General features: G+C 39.7%; 1 protein-coding gene across 5 annotated transcripts in view; it reads left to right on the top strand.

Moving 5' to 3' along the window:
• Window positions 1-22833, top strand: part of SPTLC1 (serine palmitoyltransferase long chain base subunit 1) — a 68292-nt gene that overhangs the window by 19824 nt on the left and 25635 nt on the right. For all 5 annotated transcript variants that reach the window (XR_008618268.1, XR_008618269.1, XR_447877.3 and 2 more), the window contains exons 4-6: window positions 7300-7393; window positions 7962-8034; window positions 16619-16751. Coding sequence is in view for 2 of the 5 variants with exons in the window: in XM_028494174.2 (XP_028349975.1) it covers window positions 7300-7393; window positions 7962-8034; window positions 16619-16751 (300 nt within the window). In the remaining 3 variants the exon portion in view is untranslated. The remainder of the gene's footprint in view (window positions 1-7299; window positions 7394-7961; window positions 8035-16618; window positions 16752-22833) is intronic.

Genomic DNA, 22833 nt, shown 5'->3' with positions numbered 1-22833 from the left:
TACAAACAATAAATGCTGGAATGGGTGTGGAGAAAAGGGAACCCTCTTGCACTGTTGGTGGGAATGTAAATTGTTACAGCCACTGTGGAGAACAATATGGAGGTTCCTTAAAAAACCAAAAATAGAACTACCATATGACCCAACAGTCCCACTACTGGGCATATACTCTGAGAAAACCATAATTCAGTCATGTTCAACAGTGTTCTTTGCAACTCTATTTACAGTAGCCAGGACATGGAAGCAACCAAAGTGTCCATCAGTAGATGAATGGATAAAGAAGATGTGGCAAATATATACAATGGAATATTACTCAGCCATAAAAAGAAACGGAATTGAGTTATTTGTAATGAAGTAGATGGACCTAGAGGCTGTCATACAGAGTGAAGTAAGTCAGAAAGAGAAAAACAAATACCGTATCCTAACACATATATATGGAATCTCAAAAGAAAAAAAGGTTCTGAAGAACCTAGGGGCAGGACTGGAGTAAAGACGCAGATGTAGAGAATGGACTTGAGGACACGGGGAGGGGGAAGGGTAAGCTGGGACGAAGTGAGAGAGTGAAAATTTTAAAAATTAGAAAAAAATTTTTTTCATGTTTTATTGAGATATAATTGACATATAGTGCTGTATAAGTTTATGGTGTACAGCATAATTATTTGACTTAAACACATCATGAAATGATTACCACATTAAGTTTAGTGAATATCCACCATCTCATATAGATACAAAATTAAATAGCAAAAATTTTTTTCCTTGTGATAAAAACTTAGGATTTACTCTCAACAGTCTTCATATATAATTTAACAGCAGCATTAATTATATTTGTCGTGATGTACATTATGTCACCAGTACTTATTTATCTCATAACTGAGAGTTTGTGCCTTTTGACCTTCATCCTATTCCCCCTCCCCCCACCCTGCCTCTGGTAACCGTAGATCTGATCTGTTTTCCTATGAGTTTATTCGTTTCTTTTTGAAGTATAATTAACTTAAAACACTGTTAGTTCCTGGCACACAACATGGTGATTTTATATTTTTGTACATTTCAGAATGATTACCATGATGAGTCTAGTTACCATTTGTCACCATACAAAGATATTACAGTAATTATTAACTATATTCCCCACACTGTACATTTCATATCCATGACTCAACAACACACAACACGCCACGCATATATACCAAATCTTCTTTATCCGTACATCTATCAGTGGACACTCAGATATTGCTTCCCCATCTTGGCTATTGTAAATAATGCTGAAATGAACATAGGGGTGCAAGAATATTTTCTAATGAGTGTTTTTGTTTTCTTTGGGTAAATACCCAGGGGTAGAATTGCTGGATTGTATGATAGTTCTATTTTTAATTTTTTGAGGAGTCTCCATACTGTCTTCCATAGTGGCTGCACCAATTTACATTCCCATGAATAGTGCATGAGGGTTCCCTTTTCTTCACTTCCTTGCCAACATTTGCTATTTGTGGTCTTTTTGATGATAGTTATTTTGACAGGTGTGAGGTGATATTTCATTGTTGTCTTGATTTTCATTTCCCTGATGATTAGTGATGTTGAGCATCTTTTCATGTGCCTATTGGCCATCTGTATGTTTTCTTTGGAAAAATATTTATTCAGATACCCTGCCCATCCTTGTCTTGTTCCAAATCTTAGAGGTAATGCTTTCAGCTTTTCACCATTGAGTGTATTAACTATGGGCTTGTCATATATGGCCTTTATTATGTTGAGATATGTTCCCTCTATACCCACTTTGTTGAGAGGTTTTATCATAAGTGATTGTTGAATTATGTCAAAGACTGTCTTTATCCTTACTGAGATGTTCTCATGATTTTTATTCAATTTGTTAATGTGATGTATCATGTTGATAGATTTTCAGATGTTGAACCATCCCTGCATCCTTGGGATAAATACCATTTTATCATGGTGTATGATCCTTTTAATGTATTGTTGAATTCAGGTTGCTGATATTTTGTTGAGGATTTTTGCATCTATGTTCATCAGTGATATTGGCCTGTAATGTTCTTTTTTTGGTGATATCACTGGTTTGGGTATCAGGGTGATGCTGGCCTTGTAGAGTGATTTCAGAAGCATTCCTTCCTCTGCAGTTATTTCGGAATAGTTTAAGAAGGATAGGTCTTAACCCTTCTTTAAAGGTTTGGAAAAATTCACCTGTGAAGCCCTCTGGTCCTGGGCTTTTGTTTGTTGGGAGTTTTTATTACTGATTCAGTTTTATTACTGGTAATTGGTTTGTTCATATTTTCTACTCCTTCCTGATTCAGTCTTGGGAGATTGTACATTTCTAGGAATTTGTCCATTTCTCCTAGGTTGTCTATTTTTTGGCGTTTAGTTGTTCATAGTAATTTCTTATGATCCTTTATATTTCTGCAGTGTCTGTAACTTCTTTTTTCATTTCTGACTTATTGATTTGGACCCTGTTTTTTCCTGATGAGTCTTGCTAAAGGTTTATTAATTTTGTTTGTCTTTTCATAGAACCAACTCTTAACTTCATTGATCTTTTCTATTGTTTTTTAGTCTATTTCATTTATTTCTGCTCCAATATTTATGATTTCATTCCTTTTGCCAACTTTGGGATTTACTTGTTCTTTTTGTAGCTCCTTTAAGTGTAAGGTTAGGTTGTTTATTTGAACTTTTTCTTGTTTCCTGAGGTAGTCTTATATTGCTTTAAACTTGCAATAGCACACTTCCCTCTGGTCACCAGAGCTGTGTGCTCTGAGCGTGCCCTGTGTGTGTGCTGAGCGAGTCTTTCTGTTTTGTTTTGCTGACTAACTACTCTGGGTGCTTGGTAGCCATGACTGGCCCTTGGTCCAGTTGGTTTCCAGACCCTGCCTTGTGCAGAAGTTGCTGGCCCCTGGTAGGCATGCCCAGATCCTGGCATGGCTGGCTGCATGGCCAGGGGAGTCCCAGTCCTGGTGCCAACCAGCGGGTGGGTGGGCCCAGATCACAAAGTAGCTGTCTGTAGGGCCAGGGGTCCCAGAGCTAGTGTTGGCCTAGTGTTTGTTGGCAGGGCTAGTCCTGGATTGCCTGGGGCTCAGCGGGTCCTATGATAGCCTGCCTGCTGGTGAGTGGGACTGTGTCCCTACCCAGCTGGCTCCTTGGCCTGGTGTTTCCCAGTACTGGTGCAGACTAGCTGGTAGGCAAGGATCAGTTTCGGTGCTAATAAGCTAGAGTAAGGATTCAAAAATGGCACTCGCCAATACCAGTGTTGCCATGGTATGATGATCTCCCAAAAGTGGCTGCTGCCAGTGTCTGTGTCCCCAGGATGAGTCCCATTTGCCTCCTGCCTCTCTGAGAGGCTCTCTAAGATCAGCTAGCAGGTCTGACCCCGGCTCCTTTCATATTACTTCTACCCTGGATCCTGGAGTGTTTGAGATTTTGTGTGCAGCCTTTAAGAGTAGAGTCTCTATTTCCCACAGCACTCTGGCTCTCCCAAGAGGAAGCTCCACTGACCTTCAAAACCGAATGTTTGGGACTTCCCTGGTGGTCCAGTAAGAATCCACCTTACGGTGCAGGGGACCCGGGTTCAATCTCTGGTCAGGGAACTAAGATCCCACATGCAGTGTTGCAACTAAGCCCATGCACCACAACTACACCAAGCCCGCACGCCTCAGCTAGAGAGCCCACGTGCTGCCAACTGCAGAGCCCATGCGCTCTGGAACCCCTGTGCCACAACTACAGAGCCCACACACCCCAGAGCCTGCATGCCACAACTAGAGAAGAGAAAACCTGCACACCACAACTAGAGAGAAGCCCACGTGCCCCAACGAAAAATCCCACATGGCTCAATGAAGATCCCGCATGCCTCAACTAAGACCCAGTGCAGCCAAAAATAAAATAAGTAAATAAATAATAAATTTTTTAAAAAAATGCACATGTTCTGGGGGTTCATCTTCCTGGTGCAGGATACCTAGGCTGGGGAACCTCTTGTGGGGCTCAGACCCCTCACTCCTTGGGAAGGACCTCTGCAATTGTAATTATTCTCCCATTTGTGGGTCACCTACCTGCGGGTATGGGTCTTGACTATACCATGTCTCCACCTCGCCTACCCATCTCATTGTGATTCCTTCTTTATATCTTTAGTTGTGGAAGATCTCTGCTAGTCTTCAGGTCATTCTCATCGATAGCTGCTCTGTAAATAGTCATAATTTTGGTGTGCCCATGGGAGGAGGTGAGCTCAGGGTCTTCCTAGTCTGCCATCTTGGCCACTCCCAATGCAATAAATTATTATTTATTTATGCATTTTTGGCTGCATTGGGCCTTCGTTGGTGTACAGGGCTTTCTCTAGTTGTGGCAAGCAGGGACTACTCTTCGCTGTGGTTCACAGGCTTCTTGCTGTGGTGGCTTCTCTTGTTGCGGAGCACGGGCTCGAGGTACACAGGCTTCAGCAGTTGCAGCATGTGGGCTCAGCAGTTGCAGCACACGGGCCCTAGAGCGTGCAGCTTCAGTAATTGCAGTGCATGGGCTCAGTAGCTGTGGTTCGAAGGCTCTAGAGCACAGGCTCAGTAGTTGTGGAGCACGGGCTTAGTTGCCCCATGGCATGTGAGATCTTCCCAGACCAGGGATCAAACCTGTGTCCTCTGCATTGGCGGGCGCATTCTTAACCACTGTACCACCAGGGAAGTCCCAATAAATTATTTTTTAATTAAGGTGTGTATGTTGTTTTTTAGACATAATGCTGCTGTCCACTGAATAGACTATAGTATGGTGTAAACATAACTTTTACATGCACTGGGAAACCAAAAAATTCATGTGGTTCTCTTGATTGCTATACTTGCTTCATTGCGGTGGTCTGGAACTGACCCCCGCAGTATCTCTGAGGTGTTCCTGTATACACAGTTTTCTTGAGTTCTGGATTCTTTCATTCGTCCAATTGTCTGTTCTCCCTCAAGTGCCAAACCTGTTGTTAATGGGGGTCTGTAGTATTTGTTTCTTTCTGGTAAAGCACCATTGTCCTATTTCTAAGTTCACTTATGTAATTACTGACTCTCACTAATAGTGTGGTTGTGGGTTTTGACTGGGAAGGGTTTTATTTTCCCTCCTTTGACTCTTCTGAAGCCTTGTTGTGGAGATGTCTTTCTGTATCAGTTTTAATTGCTTCTTTGAGGAACTTTGAAGTGTCTTCAGCTCCAGGATTCCTGTGTTAAGTGCCCTGTCTGGCTTACTGCTGCGAGCCTGCATGGGGCACAGGTGTGAGCCTTCCACTTCTCATGGAAACTGTTTTCCTTTCCTGCCCCATGTGCTAGGCAGAAACAAGATGTCTACATCCCTACGTCATGCTGGCAGCTTATCGACTCTGGTCAGGGGCTTTGGGTGTACTTATTCCTGATAGTTTGATTTCTCTGCATGTCACAGTTTTTGTAGAATGGCCTCAACTTTCACAGCAGCAACCGTTAGTACAGACTTGTCTACGTGGATATTTTGTTTTTTCATCTTTTTGTGGGTGCCAACACCTCCACATCAGGGAGGACTTATGAAACTAAATAAGTCCTGGGAAGTGGGAAACTAAATAACACAGTGGATTGTCTGAAAGAGAAGAAGCTCTTGAAGCAATAGGGAAAAAAGAAGAAAATATGTAATGAGCACCTCTTATAATGACAAGTTGAGAGATGAAGAAACTGAGGCTTATGCAGGCCAGGTAACATTCCTGGGTTTCTGAAGTGGTCAGTAGCCATAATACTGACAGATCTGCCTGACTCCGCAACCATGTTCTTTTCACCGAGTCTTGTATGAGTTCATCTGCTTTTGTGAATTTACTTCAAGTAGTCATTCTTTTCTTTCCGTGGTTTCCCAGCATCTTTCGTTATTTTTCTCATAGAAAACCAGTTCTGTTAAAACATAACAGTGAGAATGGTGTTTCCCAATCTTTTCTGACCACAGTGCATTTTACATAGCAGCCCAGTGCACAGAGCAATGCATGTGTAGAACAGTTCCATGCCACCGTCCTTTCCCTGGCCCTGTTAGTGCATTTCCATTCCATTTTATTCTTATGGTTTACTTTAGGTGAAATAGGCTGGCTGTGACTAAGTAAACTGATCTCACAACCCTTTAATAGCTCACGTCCCATAGTTTGGCCAGTGGTGTTTTTTTTTGGTTTTTTGTTTGTTTGTTTGTTTATTTTTGGCTGTGTTGGGTCTTCGTTTCTGTGCGAGGACTTTCTATAGTTGTGGCAAGCAGGGGCCCCTCTTCATCGCGGTGCGCGGGCCTCTCACTATCGCGGCCTCTCTTGTGGCGGAGCATAGGCTCCATACGCGCAGGCTCAGTAGTTGTGGCTCACGGGCCTAGTTGCTCCGTGGCATGTGGGATCTTCCCAGACCAGAGCTCGAACCTGTGTCTCCTACGTTAGCAGGCAGATTCTCAACCACTGTGCCACCAGGGAAGCCCTGGCCAGTGTTTTTGAAGCATGACTTAAAGCTAGAGTATTTGTCAGCAGAGGACATAATAGGTTGTCTCCTCAAGAGCCCATCTCTTGTCTCAGCTGAACTCAATCCATGCTTCTCCTATGCAACTGGCCACTCTGTTTTCCCCCCTTTTTGGATGAGGGGGATTCCATTTAAATGGTATTCCAGCGTTAACTTTAGAGATTGGGAACAGAGCTCACTTTTTCTTTTGGTGGCTTCCTGTAGGTAACATGTAATTTTTTTAAAATATTTATTTATTTTTATTTATTTATGTATTTTGGCTGCGCTGGGTCTTAGTTGCTGCATGAGGACTTCTTAGTTGCAGCGTGCATGCGTGATCTAGTTCCCCACCAGGGATCAAACCCAGGCTTCCTGCATTGCAAACGCAGAGTCTTACCCACTGGACCACCAGGGAAGTCCTAGTAACGTGTATTTTTAAACTACTTAACCGTAAGATTGTTACTTGCTCTGCCTCTTCATACCTTTGATCTTGATCTTTTTATATTTCCTCCCTGTTTGTCTCATTCCAGGTACTTTATTTAGCAACTTCTTTCTTTAGTGAGTTTTAAAACTAAAGCAATGGTTTGCCATTCATCTATTCATCTTGGAATTCTAGCTCAATTTTTTTTATTTAAGTACTACAGGATGGCCTATTAAGAGTAGAATTGATGACTGAGTATCTGATTTTTAATATACTATTGTCTAACTTTACTTTCTAAGAGTAAAAAGAGAGCTAGGAGGCCAGAATGCAAATAGAGTAGAGTGACAACACTTGTGTGTCCTGTCGCCTTCCCTTTTCTGGACAGCTGATAATGTGTGTCCTGTAACAAGAATGACTGCTGAAGTATACCACTCTTGTCTCTTTCCCCAGCCCTCCAAGCCATAACATTGTGGTGAATGGAAAAGAATGTATAAACTTTGCCTCATTCAATTTTCTTGGATTGTTGGATAACCCTAGGCTCAAGGTAAGTAGCACATATGCTGAAGTGGACAGATAACATGACTGACATAAGCATCTGGACATAAAATAAGAGACAAATGCAGAATATCAGAAAGGGCTGTGTAAGTACTTACTCTTTAGTGACAGAACTGTAACCTAGTTTTCAACAAGGGGAGGCAAGAGTGTCCTAATGCGGCTTAGTGTTGGGTGACAACCAGAGAACTATATGAACCAGACCCGGGTAATAGTTGGAGATGTGTCTAGGAAATTGCTTCATCTCCTGTTGGGATTGTGGGCCAGTAAACATTTTTTGAGGAAAGACCTGTGCCCACAAATGCCAGAAAGTGCGAAAGCATTGAGTTAACCAGGTTTTAATGATCAAGCTAATATAACTTTTCCATGTTTTAAGTCGTATACCGAAGTCTTCCCATCCCTCTTTTCTTTATATCCCGTTAGAATTGTCTTAGTACTAAGAAAGGAAAAGCCAGGGTACTGGGGAGCTATGTGGGTTAAAGAATAGGAAATGTCATTTTTAAACTGTTAAAGATATATTATTACAGTCTAATTTTTTTTTTGTTTAAACTTTCACAAAGGCAGCAGCTTTGGCATCTCTAAAGAAGTATGGTGTGGGAACTTGTGGACCTAGAGGATTTTATGGCACATTTGGTATGTTTTCTGTCATATTTTTCAGACTACTGCTTTCAAGAATTAAGATTCAGTTTGATTTCAAAACTCCTTGGAAAAGGTATCCTTAATTAGTTGTGGTAATAAGCTGGTGAACTTTCTAGATTTTGTGTTTGAAATCATTGGTAGGAGATGCATTTGCTTCTTCTCTTGTGGAGAAGAGTCATAGGTACCTAAGGCACACTGTCTCAGTAGGGCGAAGCCTGAGCTCTTGTTGCATTTGCCCGAGGAGACAGTGGTGGGAGGAGACTGTTTCTGCCGTGCATGACATTGTAAAGGGAAGCATCCGGTTGTGAGTGGCTCTGCTCTTTGTAGTTGTGCAGGAACCCAGATTTTCCGTCTCGTTGCTCTAGGCCTGAGGGCACCATCTTTGTCTGTGTGGCCAAAGCCAGGTGATGAGTATGGGAGAGCAGGAGTGCAGGGCATTGGTACCTGTTTAGGTGGGCAGGAGGTGTTGCTCATCATTCTGCCCACATTCTGTTGGTGAGAACATAACCCAGGTCATGTCTCCCAGCAGAGGGACTGGAGAGTTGCTCTAGCTGGGCTGCCACCACGTGCCGGGAGGAAAGTGAGAACAGATTTGGGGGATGGGGGAGGTCATAGACTGTGTAGCCCTTTTCTTTCTGGAATGAAGACAAAGGATCATTGATTTCCTTGTGTGTGGATGACCTGGAGATGGGCTAACTACATATTAGGATGAGAGTGTGATTTCAAACACGATGAACTCCCTAAATCAGAGTCATCAAAGAAGACCCTGGAATTTTATGGTGGCTTTTTATTAAATGTATATTGTTCTTTGCTTCTGAAAATTTCACAAATGTTGTTAAATAATTTTCCAAATGAGTATATTACTGGAAATAACACTCTGGTTTACAAAATGTCAGAGGGTGGGGACAGTGGGGCCAGGGAAGTCTCTTTTGTCTTCTCTACCCATTTTCATTTCTGGGTCTTTGTTTTTTTCACTTTAACAGTTAAGATATTTTTATTTAAGGGAGCACCTTTCTTTATCCCTTAGCTAATTTAGTGGTTAAATTATTTTTATTGGAAACAGATGATGGGAGTTGGTGTCCAAGAATCCTACAGCTGGAAAGGATCTTTAAAATCTTGTATTCCAGCATCCCAGCTATTCAGAAGAATAGAAAGCTCAGAGAGGTTAAGTGACTTCCTCATGGTCACATAGCTAATTAATTTCAGCCCTAAAACTAGAAAATAAGTATTCTGATTTGCAATATTAATGGCAAGATCAAAGACTTAAAAGAGCTCAGGTCAGAGGCTCCCTCTTTCCTCTAGCCTAGTGCAAACATGATTTGTTTGCCTGCTTTTTATTGGTAGGGTATTATTTCCTTCATAAGAATTAGAAAACTAGAAAAGGCATTTTTTTTTACAAGGTTGTTTGTTGTAATCTGATCAACAAGGCTTTCTTTCCATGATCTGCTTGAGGGGTAAAGAAATTGCTTTCTTAAAAGCCTCTCTTTCTAGTAGATTTTATTGGCATGTGTGGCCTTGGCTCTTGCTCGGGAGTTAATCTGAGAAGACCAATAAGAGATTTATTGCTAAATTTAGTGGAAAAAAAAGTTTCAAATCTTCAAGACCAGTTTTCCCAGAGCTATGGAAATATGTTGTTTTAATTGCCCAGTCAGTTTTTCATTTGGATCACCTGAAATATGTGTAATAGGATGCTGTGTGCCTCCAAACTTGCGGGGGTCTTTAAATTAGTGATTTTTAAATGAATTTTTTTAATTTAAATATAGTTGACATACAATATTATGTTAGTTTCAGGTGTACTGTATAGTGATTTGACATGCATACATTATGAAATGATCACCATGGTAAGTCTAGTAACCGTCTGTCCCCAAAGTTATTTTGGCCATATTCCTTATGCTGTATGTTACATCACCATTGCTTATTTATTTTATAACTGGAGCTTTGTACCTCTTAATCCCCTACACCTAATTTTCCCCACCCCTGATCCCCTTTCCCTCTGGCAACCACCCTTTTGTTCTGTTTATCTATGAGTCTGTTTTCATTTTGTTTTATTTTGTTTGTTTTGTTTTTTAGAGTCCACATATTAGTGAGATCATATGCTATTTGTCTTTCTCTGTCCAACTTATTTCACTTTTCATAAAACCCTCTTGATCCATCCTAAATTAATTTTCTTGATTGAATAATTCAGTCCATGATATAAACCTCAAAGATTTAAAGAGATAGTGAAGTCTTCTCCCCACTGCCATTCCACCCCCAAAAAGACAGCTACTATCAGTAGTTTCTTGTTCATTCTTCCAGGCTTTTTTCAGTGTGTGCAAACCACTTCCATACATTTTCCCCCCAGTTTTACAAAAATGGTAGCATACCACATACATGAGGTGTGCTGTTCAAGTGCGTTTTAAATTTAAATTGGATTTGGTCTTCCAGGTGTCTGAATGGGCCACCAGAGTCAATATAATGAACACACAGTTGTGTATTAGCTACTCTGTGAACTACATTATTGGTCACTGTGTCTTCCTTATCCTAATGTAGTTGAAGGTTCAAACAGACTGTGGTATCTGGACAAAAGTTGAAGGTTAATTTGCAGTGTGATGGTTTTGTAATAAGACACCAAACCTACAGCTTGGAGTAATGTGTATTGTTTTCTGAGTACATTGTCCTTCCTGTAAACTTGCTTTGTTCCTTTTCAACAGTTGCCCATGCTTGCTTATCATCTTTTTTCCTTTCTTTATGCGTATATCATATGTATTTTTACTTGGTTTTCCAACAGGGTATTTTCTATGTTTTTCCTTATTCTGGAACTAATCACTTAAATTACTGTAGTTGTATTAAATTACCTTGAAATTTCAGTGTTAGATAAGTTCAAGAAGCTACTTGAGGTCAGCTAAGGCTATATGTTAAATCTCTAAAATACCCTCGGGACTTCCCTGGTGGCGCAGTGGTTAAGAATCTGCCTGTCAATCCAGGGGACACAGGTTTGAGCCCTGGTCCAGGAAGATCCCACATGCCACAGAGCAACTAAGCCTGTGCACCATGACTACTGAAGCCCATGCACCACAGCTACTGAAGCTCACTTGCCTAGAGCCCGTGCTCTGCAACAAAGAGTAGCCCCCACTCGCCACAACTAGAGAAAGCCTGCGCACAGCAACGAAGACCCAATGCAGCCAAAAATAAATAAATTTATTTATTTAAAAAATAAAATAAAATAAAATACCCTCTATAATTAAATTATTCTAAATATTTAGGGTACTTTTGCCCTTTGTACTGAGCATTAAAGCAGAAGTGAACTTCCCTTTCCTCTCATTTTAGTAGCTTGTGTGTGAGGCTAGGGTCTCTTTCCCAGGCGCACCAAAAGGTTGCTTTTGATTTTGGCTTTTTCTTTTCCTGGAAGTACTAATATCACTCAGGTATCTGTTTTCAGTGATGAAAATGCTCCCTCTTTTAGCTCTTTTCTCAACTTTTCAGATAGTGAATGAAAATCACTTATTGGAAAAGTAAATTTCCTTATTAAAACATTTTCTGTTTATTATTTCATAGTAACGTATTAGATGGTACTGGATGATTAACACAGAAAAAGAAAATTGTCAGTTGAATTAAAATTCTTCTAGTTTCTTAGGCTAAATGTTCTCCTGCCTCCAAAAGGCCCAGCAGGTTCTTAAAATAGTCTTGTGAGGACTGTGTGGATCAGAAGTTTTTCCACCTTCTCATCTTTTTGTTTTAATGTATAGTTTAGAATCAATCAAGTGATTTTATCAGGTTGTGGAGCCTTCCTTTCCTCTAAGGCTAATGGGGTCCCTGTGCACTTTGATAGTTTCTCTTGTTGAACCTCTCTGATTGTTTTGTTTGTAATGCATTCAGATCTCATTTACATGTGGATTATCCCTGTGCCTGGGATCTGCTTTGCATACATGATGCCTACTTGACTCTTTGGTCTTAAACTAAATTAAAAGACAATTAGTGGCAGAGTTTCATGGTGAGAGATAGTGGCATGTAATTGTGTTCTAGAGCCAATAGTAAACAATTGTTCATTTGTTTATTTTAAAAAATATTTTCTCTCTGTTGTAGGACTATGACTGCATGTTTTAGTAGGAAGGGCGTTTGGTCATAAAATTCCTAGATCTGCCACTTCTTCCTACCAGTCATGGAATTGTAGTTTTCACAGTGTAGGCAGGGAATGATCTTTGTTGCACAACTTAGAACATTTTGGTAAGAACCACATAAGATACTGTATGTGAAAACATTCAGCACTGTTTTTAATGTTCTAATGAGTACATAGGTGATATTTGTACTTTTAAGAAAATTGTCCAGGTCTCAAGGGATTTAAAAAAAGTATGGGGCTTCCCTGGTGGCACAGTGGTTGAGAATCCGCCTGCCGAGGCAGGGGACACGGGTTCGTGCCCCAGTCCGGGAAGATCCCACATGCCGCGGAGCGGCTGGGCCCATGAGCCATGGCCGCTGAGCCTGTGTGTCCAGAGCCTGTGCTCCGCAACGGGAGAGGCCACAACAGTGAGAGGCCCGCGTAAGGCAAAAAAAAAAAAAAAGTATGTAACACAAAAATATGGAGATTTTAAGAGAAAATATAGTTGGTGGTTTTTAAACTGTTCTAAAGTTGGGTTATTTTATAGTCTTTCCTCTGAAAAACAGTCAGGAAGGCCACAATACCTCCTTTTATTCTGATAAATAAGAACTTGAACAAGTGGCTTTAATATAAGATAGTCCTTAAATATCCAGGATTTGGATAACTTAATTAGCAGATAGTGTACCTTTCTTCCTTCTAAAAGATTACTTTTTTTAATTCTACAAATATTGAGTTAATTGAACAAACACCAGCATGTTGCATTTTCCATGCCAGACATTGTTCTGAGTGTTTTATAAGCATTCTCTTGCGGTTCTCCTAACAATTCCTTGAGGCAGGTAGAACTGTTAACCATTTGACCAGAGGAAGGACCTGAGAGGCACAGAGCAGTTTTGGGCCTGTCCATGGTTCACACCTGGCAATGAGGGAGCCCAGATCTGAACCCCCTGTGATGACTGCCATGGCCAGGCCTTGTGTTTGGTGTGGGGCATCCTGCCCTGGCCTTGCCTCCTGTCTGTTAAGGGCAGCAAGCGCTGAGAAGACACAGAGGCTTTCTGGTCACCTTCCTCCGTGGCCTCTTGCGTACCATATTGGTTCCTAGCAGTGAATTAGAGAATGACACATGCAAATCTGTGGCAGTAATTGTTGAAATGGATCATACAAACAGAAGATAGGCATCCAAAGTCAAAGAACATGCCCTGGCAGTTGTTCTGTCTGCTGCCTCCCCCGCCCTTGGGTTAAGAGTTTCTTCATTGCAGAGTAGCTATCAGACATCAAAAGAAGTTATGCAACTGTCCGTGTTTACCTGTCACAAAACCTGCTTTGCAAGGCTGACATCAGCTAAAACCCAGTGTCTTCAGATAGGAGGAGGAAAGGCCCATCTTTTTTAAACTTTGGGGACTAGGCAAGAACCAATAAGTCATTGATTTATTGTAGAGAGAGTCTTCTTACCACTTTATGGCAATGACATAAAAATGGCTATGAGTATGTATAATGAGAATACTAACATAATTTTTATCAACTGGGTAGCTAACTCTGAAGCCCTAAAACAAAGCCAAGATTGTTTTACTGTTTTATTGCTAATCAATGAAGAGAGTCATTTAGAGCTACAGAATGATTTAAAATCCTGTTTTGTAGTTGGCAAAAACAGTTTGTCTGTATCCATAGCATGTTTTTTCTTTTTAAAATGTAGAGAGCAATTCACTGTGGCTTGGGTTGTCCATCTGCTAGCTAAATTGTTGAGATTTGGGGTAGACAATTCCCAGTTGAGAGGCAGCATTGTAATTTGAAGGAGGCCTCCTACGGGGGACCTGCCCTCCCGTCTCATCAGAAGTGAAAGGCAGCAGAGTGGTGGGGCCCTGTCTGTAGGCAGGGTGCTCAGGGAGCACTAACAAAGAGGAAAGGAAGACACGCCTGAGACATGCCCGTGCCCGGCTGCGTGCGGGTAGCTGCTTCTCCGGTGCTTTGCTGCTTTCCTCGTTCTTGCCACTTTGCCTGCCGCATTTCCCTGGCAGCATATGTCGTGGAAGGGCGGGCAGTCAGGAGCAAGATAAAGTCTTCAGACTTGGTGGCGTTGACGTCACAGATTTGATGCTTGAAGAGCTAAGCACTCTTTTGTTACCATTTTGATCAACCGGGATGCAGTCTTCTAAACGTTATTGTGAAATCTCATATTTATTTAATGTTGATCTAATGAAAGTGTCACTTCTATAAAAATGACTACCTGATTGGTAATGGAAATCAAATGGTATTTCATGTGTTTTTTATGTAATAAACTATGTTGGTATACATTTTAACTTATAAATGGGAAGAAGCATGCCTAGTTGTTTATCGTTACTTGATGGGATAAATTGGAATGGGATAAATAGTTCATTTTCACAATTCTGTATCATCCTTTAAGAAGTCTACAAATGAAGTGGTCTTCAATTTATTTTATTACTTGGATATTGCTGCTAAATTTTCTAATTCCTCACTATACCTCTCTTGCCATCAAATTGAGATTTAGTTCGGACCCTCTGTGTCTTCTCATCTCTCACTCAATAGCTGGCGCCCACCCCAGCAGCCTTTGGTTCACAATCGAGGGACCTGTATGCCTTTAGTCAGAAGTCACTGTGAACGTATTGTAGTTCTGAGTGTAGAAGGGACCCAAGTGCTTCAGACCAGGGGACTGAAGGCACAGCTTAGCCTTGTATCTGCCCTCTGGGCTCTGAGTTCTCCATTGACAGCTGCCAGATGCCTCTCTTAGCTGTCTCACTTTGTCAAGTGGCAGAAACCCTATATTTCTCTTTGATCCAGTGCTTATCAGAGTATTTTTATGTGATACTTACTAAATGTTTGATTAACAATTGAATGAGATTGTTGGACAGCCCTTATTTAACTACTTTTTAAAATATAGTCCTTTGTGAAGTTGTATCTTTTATAATTCTTAATTTTGTCTTTTACTAGTTAAAAAGCATCACAATAAGATTAACTTGCCTCTGATAAATCAGTGAGTGGGTTTACAGATTTTAGACACTTTATTCAAATGTTCTAGAAAGTTGTTTATGCCTGTTGCTGAACTGACCTTACTCACTTGTTCCTCCCTGGAAGTTGGTGGAAATCTCACACTTAACAACTAACCAGGTCTCTGTTGGAAATATTTAGTCCACTCAGTGTCCAGCCTTGTATCCAGCTGGGTTAAGTTGTTTCTTTTGTACATCTCAGTCCCTCAGGTCTTTTCCCTCTCCCCCTTCTCACCAGGAATGTCTCTGGTAGGGAGGTGCATACTTGGAGGGAAGGCTGATGCTGAAGGGGTCTCCTGGAGCGAGGCTCCCAGCCACAGGTCCTCGACATATGGGCCGGAGGGCTCTGCCAGGCCATCAGCCCTCTCCAGCACCCCTCACTGGGGAACGTCCGGGTCCCCTGCCACTGCCTACATTTCTGAGTTCCCCTCAGTGGACATGCCGCGGCTCTGAAAGTCTGCCTTTACTCCTCAGAGTTCCTCGTTTCTCCCATGAAGCTCCAAGGCTGGAGGGGCCTGGCTGCATCCTTCCTGTATCAACTTCTGAGTTCTCTTTGTGCAGAGCATGTGGTAAAACTCTGATCTTGTTCTCCAGACTTGGGTCCTGCTATAGTTAAAAGAGCTGAAGAAAGTTTAAAAATATTTTCTCTCTCTTGGGTAATGCCTCATTTTCAGACACTTCGAAGTTTTCCAGTTCACAACCAACTGGTACACTATTTATTTTAGACATCGCTGGTCCCTCCATCCCAGGGTGTGAAGCTTCATGGCTTAGCCTGGGAAGGTGAAAGGCTATATGGAACCATGATGTAAGAGAGAAGAAAAAAAACCAGTTTAATAATTACAATTTATCCCTATAATTACATCAACATTCTTCTTAAGCTGCTTCCATAAAAGGACCATATTTCTCTTTGTACTATACGTTTGAATTCACCAGTACACTTGAAAAGAAATTCAGACAGAAACTCAGTCCTGCAGAGTGATGGCAGGTGCCACAACTAAGTGCTGACACAAACTGTTAGAGGAGTGACCACCACAACTGAAAAAGTTTTTCTCTCTTGATGCAGAGTATGTGGGGTTCTTTTTAACTTAACTACTTTTCTTTTTTCTTTCTGTTCCTTTTAAAAGCTGGTTGACAGTTGTCTTAATGCCTGGTTTGGTCACTTCTAATAAAATGCAAAAAGGCGTTAATAAATCAATGTCGTACATTGGTAAAGTCTTGGCATTGTTGGTTGAGGGAAGTTAAAGTGGGCAAGGTCACTGGACCTTGAATTCTTATTGCTACAGTGATATAAAAGCAAAACCTAGAGTCAGAGCTGTCCCAATCACACATATTTATAGACAAATGAGTAGCTGATTTAGTTCACAGAGTATAGAACCAGTTTTGGCCCAGAATTATCTTAGACAGTGTTAATAACTAAACTGCTTATGTTATTTTATTTATTCTTTAGTCAAAGAAAAAGAATTATAAGACAGTTTAACCATTTAACTTTTTACTCTTGAACTAGATGTGCACTTGGATTTGGAAGACCGCCTGGCAAAATTTATGAAGACAGAAGAAGCCATTATATACTCATATGGATTTGCCACCATAGCCAGTGCTATTCCTGCTTACTCTAAGAGAGGGGACATTGTGTTTGTGTAAGTAGTCTTTACTGACATTTCTTATCAGAATTCCTTTGGAAATAATATTGGCCCTCCTAGAGAATTCCTTTGTTAGAGGTCATCTGCCTAAAATAATATAGATTTTTTTTTTTTCATTTTTAAAGAACTAGATAGTCACCCAGCCAAGTAGTTCTGCAGAATTAGTGAGACCTCCACTGGAAGGATGCCTTAAGGTGTCGGTACTTTGTTATCTGCCATTATGATTTTATTTATTGATGTTGAGAAGGCCAAACTTACGTAGGAGGGGGCCAGCCCTCTGCTTTCCCTGTGCAGCTCTGTGACAGTGTGGTGTCCTTGTGAGTCCATGGTCATAACCCACATAGTCACTCACACTACCTGATAAAGTCACTCCACTTCTCAGCACCCTCGCTGCAACTCTTGGTCTCTGCTGATCTTGCTTCATGGCTTGTTAAGAATATAGAAGTCATGAGTTGCAGACTTCCTTAACTTTCCAGGAACAAATCTACACAATTGCATACATGTGCCCTAGATGTATGGTGTTGCTTTTTACTGTGGAGGGGAAGAGCAGAGGGGAGTAGAGTGAGGGCTGGCATAGCCCAGGCAACAACTGGTTATACCCATCAGAAGCACCTGCCACTAGCCCGAGCCTCTGTTATCTTTTGAGTGGACTATTAAATGACTGTCTTAATTTAGGTCTCAGAGTGACTTTTGTTTCCTCTTTTGCTTTTTGACGCCATAGCCAGACACTCCATTTAAGAGCTTCCATTGTTCCTAAAATAAATATCCAAGTTCTTATTATGATCTTGTACATTCTAGACTACTGTTTTAGGCCCATTTTCTACCATTTTCCCTTAGGTGGTCATGCTGTGTAGCCTTATCAGCCTTATATGCTGATAAGGCCTATGTTATTTTATTTATTCTTTAAGTCAAAGAAAAAGAATTATAAGACAGTTTAACCATTTAACTTTTTACTCTTGAACTAGATGTGCACTTGGATTTGGAAGACCAAATCCATTGTACAAATGTCTTGTTGTACAAATGCCTAGAACATTGTTCCTCCTCTCATCTCCTACTTAATTCCTGCTCATCCTGCACATGTACCACCTCTGCAGGAAAGCCTTCCCCAAGTTCTCAGACCAGGTCAAGACCCCTTGCTGCATGTGGAGAAAATTTCACAGCCGGAGGAGTTTGGTATCCTTGTGAATCCATGACCATGTAGGCACTTACATGCCTGTCAAAATCAGTTTCTCAAGCCTCCCTTAACTTATATATGCAGGTGTGTGCATGTGTGCTCATGTGCACCCGTACCCTCTGCACTTGGCTCATCTTGCCTCACACTCACTGTACTCTTTTATAGCACTTTCAACAGTTTGTACCAGCCCATTGCCTAGGATGGCATGTGCCATTTAGTGGTGCTCAATAAATACCTTCAGTAAGAGAATGAATGGAGGCTGGAGCTCAAAAGAGGGGTCCAAGTGACTGGACTTCAGAGCCCGGCGTACCTCCGTCCCTGTACCATCCTGCTTCTCACTCACTGTCGGAGCACCTGTAGTGCAACAAGCTCAAGCACACGCTGCAGGGCTGGCTCTTCCTGGGGGTTTTCAGCGCGCTTGTGTCCCATTCTTCCCTACAGCCCTGTGACAGTTACCTGGGAGCACTCCAGCACATGGCCTGGGCCTGAGTAGAATTGTTTTCCAGTGTGACCATGAAAATGAATGTTTCTATTAATTTCTTGCACATAGTTTAAAAAATCAATAATAAAGACTCATCACAGATTTGAGAGCCAGTGATTTAAACAGTGATTCTAGGTTTTTAATAAAGCATAGTTGCAGACAGCTACAATACAGTGTCAGCCAATATCGCTTTATACAAACCCCCACCATAAATTCCTTTTTGAGTTTAAAGTCCAGAAAAAGTTTACAGTTACAGTTGAACTTGTATGCTTCCTTTGTCAGATAATAAATACTATATTGTCCTTTTGGTTTTCACTGCTAGGGTCCCTAGTCTAAACTCACTTTCAAATCTTATGCCTGGTGTCTTAGAACTTCAGTTTCTAATGAGTCATTAGACAACTTAATTATTCCCTTATACATAATTTTAAATATTCCACCTGAAATTCATTTGAAAGTAGGAACGCTAGAGGTAAAAATGGTGTTTAGTAAATTATTTGATAAATTGTTTTTGATAAATTCATTAGGCATAGACAATATGTTCGATATTTTATTTTCTTTCTTGTGTAGTAAACAGTGATAATGCTTTGCCAGTAGGTCTCAGAACAATGGTTGTTTATATACATAAGTCTTTCCTTGTCACTCTGTCTTTATGTTACTTTGTGTACCCTTCTCTAATGAAATGTTTTATATTGAGATAATTGTGGATTCACATACACTTGTAAGAAATAATACAGAGATTTTATGTGCCCTTTACCCAGTCTTCCCCAATGGTCACCTCTTGCAAAACTGTAATACAGTTTCAGAAGTGGGATGTTGACATTGATGAAGTCAGGATAATCCCTCTTGTTGCCACACCCATATCCCTTCTACCCTACCCGCTCTTTAACCCCTGGCAGCCACTAATCTAGTCTCCATTTCTATCATTTCATCATTTCAAGATTGTTGTACAAATGTAATCATACAGTAGGTAAAACGTTTGAGGATTGGCTTTTCTCATTCAGCATTAATTATTTGGAGATTCTCCAGGGTTGTTATGTGAATCAAGAGTTTGTGCCTTTTGATTGCTGAGTCATATTCCATGGTATGGATACACCACAGTTTGTTGAACCATTCACCTGTTAAGGATATCAGAGTTGTTTCTAGTTTGGGGCTATTACAAATAAAGGTGCTGTCAATATTCATGTATAGGTTTTTCTGTGAACATAAGTTTTCATTTCTTTGGGATATATGCCAAGGAATGCAGTTGCTGCTCATAAAGTATTGTGCATTAAGTTTTTTAAGAAATTGCCAAACTTTTCTAGAGTGGCTGTATTATTTTACCTTTCCATCAACAATGTGTAAGTGATCTAGTTTCTCCAACATCCTCAGGAGCATTTGGTGTTGTCACTTTTTTTTTTTTTTAGCCATTCTGATAGGTGTGTACAGATATCTCATTGTAGTTTTAGTCTATATTTCCCTGATGCTACCATACTTACTGTTTTTAGACTTTGGTCTTGGCATCAACGTAATACTTTCATAAAGTCAATTTGAAAGTGTTCCCTCTTTTATTTTCTGGAGAAACTGTATAAAACTGTTGTTAATTCTTTAAATGTTTGGTAGAATTCTCCAGTAAAAACAGCTGGACCTGGAGTTTTTTTTTTTTTTTTTTTTTTTTGGAAGTATTTTAACTATGAATTTAATTTCCTTAGTACTTGTAAGGCTATTCAAATATTGAGTGAGTTGAGGTAGTTTGTGTTTTTCAAGGAGTTGGTCCATGTCTTCTAAATCGTCAAATTTGTATGTGTAACATTGTTTGTGATATTCCCTTATTATCCTTCTAATGTCTGCAGATCCCTGTTCCCTTCCTAACTGCTAATTTCTGTCTACTCTCTTTTTTGTCATTTTTTGCTAGAGATTTGTCAATTTTATTGATCTTTTCAAAGAATCAGCTCCTTGTTTCATAGATTTTTCCACATTGTATTTTTGTTTTCATTTCTACTGATTTCTGGTATTATTTCCTGCCTTCTGCTCATTTGCAGTTTAGTTTCCTCTGTCTAAGTTCTTGAGGTGAGAACTTCAGTTACTGATTTGAGACTTTTCCTCATTTCTAATGTATTAGTGCTATGAATTTCCCTGTCTTCACTGCTATAGTTGTGTTCCACAAATTTTGATGTGTTTATTTTCATTTTTGTTTAGTTCATTTTTGTATTTTATTTCTCTTTAGACTTTCTCTTTGACCCATGAGTTATGTAGAAGTGTGTTGTTTAGTTTCCAAGCGTTTGGAAGTTTTTAGTTTGTTACAGTTTGTTTTATGGCTCATGATGTGGTCTATCTTGGAATACGTTCCATAGTCACTTAAAAAAGAATATTCTGGCAAATACAGAGAAAAGGCCACGTGAGGACACCAGTGAGAAGGTATCACTCCATGATAGGACACATGTGATTAATTTCCTTCTTTATACATTTCTGTTTTTCATATGATAGTATTCAATGATCAAATGTTACACTGATCATTATTTTTTAAAAGTCACTGGTACGCAAATTAAAAACCAAAAAAAAAACATACAAAACATTCCTTTGCCACTTCTATCCTTTAATCCACTAAGAGAGAGCGCTAGTTTTACATGTCAACTTCCTAAGGTATACTTATATAAAAGTTTTAGTGAGACAAAAAGCAATTTACGTATGAAACCTTATTTACCTTTTGAGAGAAATTTTTTTTTGTCATTATCATTAAATAGAAAAAAAAATACTCTGCTGAATGGAGTGTTCTATAAATGACAATTACATCTTCCTAGTTGATGGCGTTATTGAGTTCTTCTATATCCTTGCTGATTTTCTGTTTGGTAGTTCTGTCAGTTGTTGTTATTTGTCAGTTTCTTCTTTTACTTTTATCAGTTTTTGTGTCTTTTGTAGCTCTGTTATTTGGTGCATATTAAGGATAAGTTTTCCTGGTTAATTGATTCTTTTTATCATTATATAACATCCTTCTCTGTCTCTGGTAATTTTCTTTGTTCCAAAGTCTACTTTATCAGATTTTAACATAGGCACTCTGCTTTCCCTTTTGAATGTTTGCATGGTGTGTTTATTGTATGTAATATGTATGTATACCCTTACTACCTATATTATTGTAGATAACATACATACATATATATAGCATATAACTACATGTATACACACACACACACACACACACACACACACATTCCCTTACTACCCATCTCATTACATTTGAAGTGAATTTCTTATAGACATCATGTTTAATGCACTCTGCCACTCTCTGTCTTTAAATTGTATATTTTAGCCATTTGCATTTAATGTAATTATTGATATATGGGATCTTAAATCTCCCCATTTTTATTTTTTGTTTGTTATTTGTTCTGTTTTTTGTTTTCCTTTTTCTTTTTCCTGCCTTTCTCAGGGTTAATTGAATGAGTTTTGGAGTTCCATTTTTATTTATCTCATTTATTTTATTTATTTGTTTTCGAGTGTTTCTCTTTGTATAGTTCTTTAGTCATTGCTCTAAGTATAATGTTATATGTATGCATAAGTTATCACATTCTACTGGTGTTATTTTACCATTCAGTTATAGAATCCTTTATCTTCCTTTACATCCCCTTACTCTCCTTATTTATAATACAGTTGTTTTCAGTATTTCCTGTAAACACTTTGAGAACCACATCAGATAGTGTTATAGTTTTTACTTTAACCATCCAAAATAACTTAGAAAACTCAAGAGGGGAAGGAAAGCCTAGTGTGTTTGTTCATACTTTTTACAGTGTTCTTTCTTCCTTCCTGATAAGCTAAGATTCTTTTATTTATTTATTTTTTCTGTGTGGAGAGCTTTCTCTAGCCATTCCTTTAGGGGCAGTCAGCTTGGGACAGTCTCTTAAGTTTTTTTTCAACTGAGAATGTCTTCTCCCCCTCATTCCTAAAGGATATTTTTGCTAGTTTTGGATTCTTGGTTGCCAGGTCTTTTTTTTCAGCATTTGAAATACATTGGGACACTTTTTTCTGGTGTTAATGGTTTCTGATGAGAAATCTACTGTCACTCAAATTGCTTTTCTCTTACATGTAAGGTGTCATTTTTCTTTTGCTGATTTCAAGATTTTTTTCTTTGTCATTAGTTTTCAGAAGTTTGACTATTAATTGTTTTGGCATTTATTTGTTTGGGTTTACCTGCAAGAATATTGCTCAGCTTCTTTAATCTATAGTTTTAAGCCTATTCTTTAATCTATAGGTTTTCAGCCATTATTTCTTTAAGTACCTTTTTAGTCCCACCCTCATTCTCTTCTTTAGAACTCCGCAGACTTGAATGTTGCATGTTTTATTGTAGTCTCACAGGTCCCTGAGACTGTTCTTTTCTTTCTAGTCTACTTTCTCTCTGCGATTTACATTGACGTGATTTCTTCTGTTACATCTTTCAGCTCACTGATTCTTTCCTC

Source organism: Physeter macrocephalus, chromosome 9 (assembly GCF_002837175.3).
Source record: "Physeter macrocephalus isolate SW-GA chromosome 9, ASM283717v5, whole genome shotgun sequence".
NCBI lineage: Eukaryota > Metazoa > Chordata > Mammalia > Artiodactyla > Physeteridae > Physeter > Physeter macrocephalus.
The sequence above is the reverse complement of the archived record's forward strand: the minus strand, read 5'-3'. Positions and strand labels throughout refer to the sequence as shown.